This window comes from Alosa pseudoharengus, unplaced genomic scaffold (genome assembly GCF_046254945.1).
Source record: "Alosa pseudoharengus isolate Yale_2024_CS ecotype anadromous, Long Island Sound unplaced genomic scaffold, YU_APseudo_1.1 YU_APseudo_1.1_scf_14, whole genome shotgun sequence".
Classification (NCBI taxonomy): Eukaryota; Metazoa; Chordata; class Actinopteri; order Clupeiformes; family Clupeidae; genus Alosa; species Alosa pseudoharengus.
Window position 1 is genome coordinate 8,554,742 of NW_027468609.1, and position 6,877 is coordinate 8,561,618.

Below are 6,877 nucleotides of genomic sequence, written 5' to 3' on the forward strand. Positions count from 1 at the left end.
AGGCAGGGTTTATGGCCCTGAAGGAAACAGGAAGTGATAACTGTAAAGTGGTGAGCAAGGTAATGATGTCACCGGTAAAAGAAGTTTATGATACACTACTCCTGGCTGATGTCTCCAAATCTATGTGGGGGTTGTGTTGTTTTGTGTGATTGTCAATAATATGCTCAGTCTGTCTTTCAGTCAGTCTCTCACTCTCACTCTCTCTCTCTCACTCTCTCTCTCTCTTCTCTTGTCTCCTTCATCTCCTCCTGGCATTCTCTCACTCACTTCATCCAGATGGAGGTTATGTGTGTGTGTGTGTGTGTGTGTGTGTGTGTGTGTGTGTGCAGGCGCGTGTGCCCATGTGTGTGCTCTGTCTGCGTCTATCTGATCTGACCGTGACCTTGAGTCTGGCGTCTTGAGTGTGCCCAACTGCCCGTGGCGGAGGCTGAGCTGAGCTGGCCACCGCCCAGCGCTCTGTGGCGCCCCACACCTGAGCCGCGAACGTGACCCACTGACTGCCTGCGTGTCCCCTTTGCTAATGGAAACATCATCAAGCTTTGACCTCATTCTTATTCAGAGCTATTTATAGGGGAAATTAGCTAGATGGGTTACATAGCGACATATGAGCTCTGCTTTTGTGATGTCTCTGTACTTTATGCAAGAGAGAGGGCTTTGAGAGAGAGCCATTGTATTTGTTTTGTTTGTTTCAGACTCACAGGTTTGGGTTAGATACAGTCTAATCAATCAGATAATAGTGACGTACACGCACAACATACTAATAAGGAACTGCAATAAAGCACACATTTGGTGGTGACCATAGACTTTGCACTCCTGAACTTCACGCCCAAGAAGCTATAATGACTTCAGGGAAGTCCCTTGGATACTTCTCTGTAATGGAGAAGTCCCTAAAAAACAGGGTTTAGTTTCACATTCAGATTCATGGTGTATCTCTTACCACTTAAACTGAAAGATTTCCATCTGCACTCCCCCCATCTGCACACCTGTGTTGCCTGAGGACAGCGGCCCAGCCCGTGCCATTGCCGTGATTAATTATTGATCACCAGCTCTGATTAAACCATGAACGCAGTGGAAGGTGTGAAACGGAGGTCGGTTACAGGGTGGACAGCAGCAGTGCATGATTGACAGTCGAGCTCAGGGTGGACAGCAGCAGCCGAAGTCCACCTCTGTCCGGGAAATAAGAGATGAGACAGCTAAAGTCCAAAAGTGTTGATTCATGGTAGGCAGTTGTGCATGCCTTTGACAATCACTACGACGGTTTTATTCCGATCAAGGTGTTTTATATGTGTCAGTTTTATTCTGATTGATTCAGTTATGTTAGAACTTAATTAAAATGCCTAAATTGCTTCCACTAAAGAATTGTGGGATAAATATCTGTGATTGCGCACAGTGATTACATCACCCATTGCTACTAATCTGATGCAAAATGAGCTGATTGTAAAGAGGGCTGAGTCTGGGTGCAGATGTGGAAGTGTGGACTGGGGGAGTGAGAGGGAGGGAATGGGAGAGGGGGACACAGAGAAACAGAGAGAGAGATGGAGACGGAGAGCAGGATTAGAGGGAGGAGAGAGAGGAGAGGGTTATTCTCCTGAATTGTTTTGGTGGTGTGGAATGAGAGCCTGTATTGTGATGTCTAGCTGTGTGTGTATGTGTGTGTGTGTGTGTGTGTGTGTGTGTGTGTGTGTGTGTGTGTGTGTGTGTGTGTGTGTGTGTGTGCACGTGGGTGTGAGTCTGGCTGACCCAGATGTGAGGACAAGCCTTGAGTGACCGCTTGCCGAACCCTGGCGAAACACATCTGCTCACCACCTCAGATGCAGTCTGTGCTGGGACACACACACACACACACTCCGATCACACAGACATACGGAAACACATTTTCTCACACACACAGTATCACTCACGCTCAAGCATAGACACAGATCTACTACACACATTCTTTCCCTGACACACACACACACACACCAATCAATATGCTTTGTCCGTATCCACACACACACTCACCACTTTCTCGCCACCCTTTCACACAGATGTCCATAACATGCTCTCCACTGGCCCCCAAACACTCCGCACCTGAATGCACTGGACCCAGTGGTGTGTGTGTGATGTGTCCTTTAGGAGACTAGCCCTCACACCTCACACTCCACCCCCTCATTAGCACACTGGAAGCACAAAGCACACTACATGGATATTGTCCCCACTGGTTCATATGGGGATGCAGTTTATTTCAGTCGGCTACACGTTTGAAATGAGTGTCATGAGTTTTTTTTAAAAAGCTGCACTGTGTGATGTCGTTTTCATCGTCTGTGTAACTGACCTATGTAGTTTTAGTTTTCGGTGCCAGTAGACTTAAAGCATCACCAAAGAGTTTTTTGTACCTTAAAATAATGTTTCCAAAATCGTTTCAGTGGTTCATCAACTCGTAACAGGGTGAACGGCACTTTCTGCATTCGCTTCGCCGCCCTCTATCGGCTATAACCGCACTATGTAAGTTTGCCGGATCGGGTAGCGGTTCTGTAGTTCAATGGAATGAGACATGAGAAACTACAAATTTGACTTGCATCCGATGTCGCAATACATCGTACTTTCATAAAATCATGCAACATATTATACCTTGTCTGTGGACATTGTTATTTGCAAAGCTGGTGCTGGATAAACAAATAGGGAATGCGACAGAGGAAAAGTTCTTTGGTGTTGCTTTAAAGCAGGATTACATTTCTGTGTATTTGTGCACATTGTGCACATTGCTTAGCCAGGTTAATATTCTCTCGTAACATTTTTGTTTTTTTTTCTCCCTTTGTCTCTCTCTTTCTTTGATTTGCAGAAAGAGATGACCTCACGCATGTGTCATTGAACACAGGTGGTGCTTGCCACCCTTGAGACCCCGCTTTGGAACCCCACCCTGTTTACAGGAGGTTGCCATGGAGACCAGAGGGAGCACCAGCAGAACTGACTCTAAACCTTGATGACATCATCAGGGCTCTGAGGGCCAGGAAGAAAACCTGCTGCCAGGGTTGAAAACATAACAAGCCCTTTAAACCAACCCCACACACCCACCTTACCCCCCTCTCTCACCCTGGGCATGGAGAGGGGCAGACTAACGTTTACGTGAATAAGCGAAACAACACCACCTACTGGTGAAATTGGCACTCTATTGTGCTATAAGGCTAATTTCCACAAGATGGCGATCTTGTTCCAACTATACTGTAGTTCAGCAAATTTGTGGTGAATCAGAGTAGTGGTAGAGGACCATCTGCCTGGTTCTGATTTTTCTGACTCTGAATTACTGCTGAATCTACTACATAACATGTTTTTTACTTTGGTCCAACTTGTACATTGTCTCTTAATTCCTGATTTTTTGCAATGATGTTGTGGACTCATTAGTTTATTTTTTTAAACAAATTGATCTTCCTACTAGTTTTCACAAATATTTTACTACTTCTATGTGTTTATAATTTACGTGAGGTTTTTGGAGTGGAGACTGCCAAATTGAATTGTCAATATGATTTTCCTAAAGTCAAGCTTGTTTTAAGTGGTTGGCCACCGCCTGTGTACTGATAGGGGTTTTAACTAACTGACCTGTTAAAGTCAGGATGTTTGGACCTGCAGTGAGACTTTTGACCATTCTCTTTTTAATCATTAGAACTCAAGAATAAAGAGCATTAAAGTTTGACAAATGTTCGGTTCCTGGGATAAGCAGCGTTTGCAGTGCAGTGGTATGGTACGCAACAGAAGAACTCTGTCAATGAGAGGCAGAGGCATTGAATTGGTTCCAGAACTTTCTTGGGGGGTCTCTTTTGGTCACTAAGTGATTCTTGGTAGCATAAGGCAACATGTACAGACATGTTTGTGTTGTCAACCTCTGTCCAGGTCTTTGTCTATGTAGTGAAATAAATTGTAATTTTTGTTGTGTTGCTGCTTGTCACATCATGTCAGGTGTGATTCAACAACTCTGTTGATAATTCAGTACAATCTTTCTGTGTGCGACCAGTTGTTTAACAAGGCCACACACGAACACAAAGTTTTTCAGTCTCTGCAAGCTAACCAAGAGTGTAGCATTCCTGAAGTGGACTATCATTAACAACACTGACATTTTGCTTTCTCTTTTTTCATTGGTTTGTTGTTTCCTATAAACCGCAGCTTGAACACCTCTGTTTCTTCACATGTCAATCTCTTGTTGTAAACTAAAAGATGTTGATGATTCTATGTAAAGCGAACAATTGAAGCAATAAAGAGTGTATTTTGATTCAACATGTTTGCAGTTTGCTGTTTGTGAGAAAAACCTTCACTTTTTTTTTAACTGAAACGTTATATGTTCCGTGTCCATTTTGTTTCATGAAGTTAACACTAGGTGGTGCAACTGGCCAGGTCAACAAGCTCTCTCTCGCTCTCTCTCTCTAGTACTCTCTCCCACACACACAGTCTTTCTGTCTATTTTTCTCCTCTATTTGTCTTACCATCTGTAAGCTTCTTAGAAAGGTCCACTCTTCATGATTAAGACAGGGGCAGAGAGAACATGATACCCAAATGTCCAAAAAGATCAGCCTGCATGTAATCCCTCGGGGGTAGATTTAATTCCCTTCTGAGAGTGAGATTAGACCCTTGAGTTTACCCTCACACAGCACGGTGTGAAGCGCAGAGTAAGTGGTAACTCACAAGTAATCTCAGATTTTGGCCCCTTGAGCTGTATATAAGGAGGACGTATCTCTACCTATCGTGAGCCAAAACATGAGCCAGAGCCTGCCAGCTTCTCCTTACAGCAGTATCACGGCAAGAACTCAAGAACTAATGCAGTGACCTCCAGTGGACCTCTTGAATTCATCTTGCGTCTTCAGCAGACACACTGGACCAGTGGCTCCATATATTTTAGAAACATTATCCCTATGGTTGCATGCCCTAGCAACTGCACCGCACTGCACTTGAGATTGGACTGAGAAACACCAAGGGGGACCTACTGGGGGCTGATTGACCAGTCAGTGTGCTGATTGCCCTCCTTCGTGGCTGTGCATCATGGGAGAGAAGGACCCGTCGGGGCCTCCCGTGTGCGTCCAGATCCTGTCGGTGGTGGCGCTGGTGTGCTTCGGCCTCTACTGCCTGGTCAAGGCCGTTTCCTTCGGCTTCTTCAACTGGTGGTACATCCTGGGCTTCGCCTGCATCGTGGCCACGGCACTGGCCTCCTTCCGCATCTACGAGGTGTGCATCATCATGGCCCGGCGTGAGCTGGCCGAGGCCGAACCCTGTGGTCAGGTGCCCTTAGTGTGAGGGACATCGCTTCAGACTGAGAGTCTAGTTGACGGACTTAGTTGGTCAATCAGTGATCAGTCTCACTGAGTCCTTCAGTGACAAAACCAGTAGGAATTGGTACATTATGTCTTGAATATCTACACAAGGTGGTGGGGGAACAGTAAGTAAGGGAGTGATTGTTCTCTAAGGACAAAGAGAAATCTCGAAACTGGAGGGGTCTTTTGTGAATCTATCCACATCTATTTGCCATCAGTGTTAAACGTAAGTGATAGCTGAACACTGCATCAATTGAAAGGAACTTAATGATGGCAGACTGTTTAAGAAATATGATCAGGCCAAGCAAACGACTTTGATTGTTTCATTTCAGTGAAACAGGCCAGTTCATTGAAAAGTACAAGGCCAGGACATCTTGTACAAAACTGCTTCCACTTTTGTTTCAGCTCAGTTCCGATTCAGTCTCAGCTCTCAGCGCAGAGGTCTGTTTCATCACACTGCTGCAGTCTCACTGGGACGGGTCAGACAAAATCCTGCTTGTGATCAGGCCATACTACCCAACTGAGAGCTGTTCTTTACAGGGAGGCATTAACAAAGCTTAATCCTATGGATAAGTAGTGTAGAATAATTCTCAAATGCATTCTACCAAGCCATTAGTTTTATTAAGTACCAGTAAATCCATCTGTAATGAACTATAGTAAAAGGTTTGATATGTGGAGATTGAAATGGTATGTCTGAATCTTGTGCATGGTAGGAACAGAGAAGACCATGTCTAATCAATACTGTAAGAGCATATCAGTGTTGTGACATGTTCTATATTTACAAAAGTGTGAAAATTGAATAGCTCTGAAGCTATGTAAAACTAAACATAGACAGAGCTTAAAGTCTGTTTCTGAATGCCTGCTCTGTTTTCTGACCACAACTTGGACATGTCATGTGGAATGCGTCAAATCGTGGGCGGTGGTAGTGTAGTGGTTAAGGAGCTGGGCTAGCGTGCAGTAGCCTGAAAGTTGTCAGTTCAATTCCCGGCTTCCACCATTGTGCCCTTGAGCAAGGCACTTAACCCCAAGTTGCTCTGGGGACAATGTAATCCCTTGTAATATAGCTGACATATGTAAGTCACTTTGGTCAAGAAGTGTCTGCTAAATGTAAAGTAAATAGTTTCCCACACTGTTTGCTAGTTAACTGGGGAGCACATGGTGCTGATTAAGGTCTTTACTGTAGTGTCTAGCCCAGACAAAGGGTTGGGTACACAGACACTGGTAAATCCAGCCACACTGAGCTCCCTTGGCTGTTTGAGGGGATGTAGTGTATCAGAGGACAACTCCACACCGTTTAAAAAATGAATTGTGAGAGGAAGAGAGAGATTCATACTGGGAGGAGAGAAAGAGCACCTCTCTTCCTGAAGGGCAGGCACACTTGCTGTTTCCTTGGTCAGTCATTTCATCAGGTACCAATCAAGCTGAGGGTAGAGATCTCTAAGGCAGTGGAAATCTATACATCTATACAACACACAAGGGACAGAGCTGTCGGGGGTTTGCTGCGCAGGGGGTGGAGCTGTGCTTTTGGGTCTGGTCAGTATAGTGAGTGACTGCATAGTTGTTTGAAACCTGCAATGTGCATGGGGTAGCCTTAAGCGAGA

At 44.9% G+C, this 6,877-nt stretch overlaps 1 protein-coding gene across 1 annotated transcript in view; it reads left to right on the plus strand.

Annotated features, from left to right (window-relative positions):
* The window catches only part of LOC143122818 (MOB kinase activator 3B), a 35,545-nt gene extending 31,297 nt beyond the window's left edge, over positions 1 to 4,248 (plus strand). The window contains exon 4 of the mRNA XM_076283717.1: positions 2,822 to 4,248. Within this exon, the coding sequence (XP_076139832.1) occupies positions 2,822 to 2,851 (30 nt within the window). The 3' untranslated portion in view covers positions 2,852 to 4,248. The remainder of the gene's footprint in view (positions 1 to 2,821) is intronic.
* Positions 4,249 to 6,877: the final 2,629 nt, after the last annotated feature.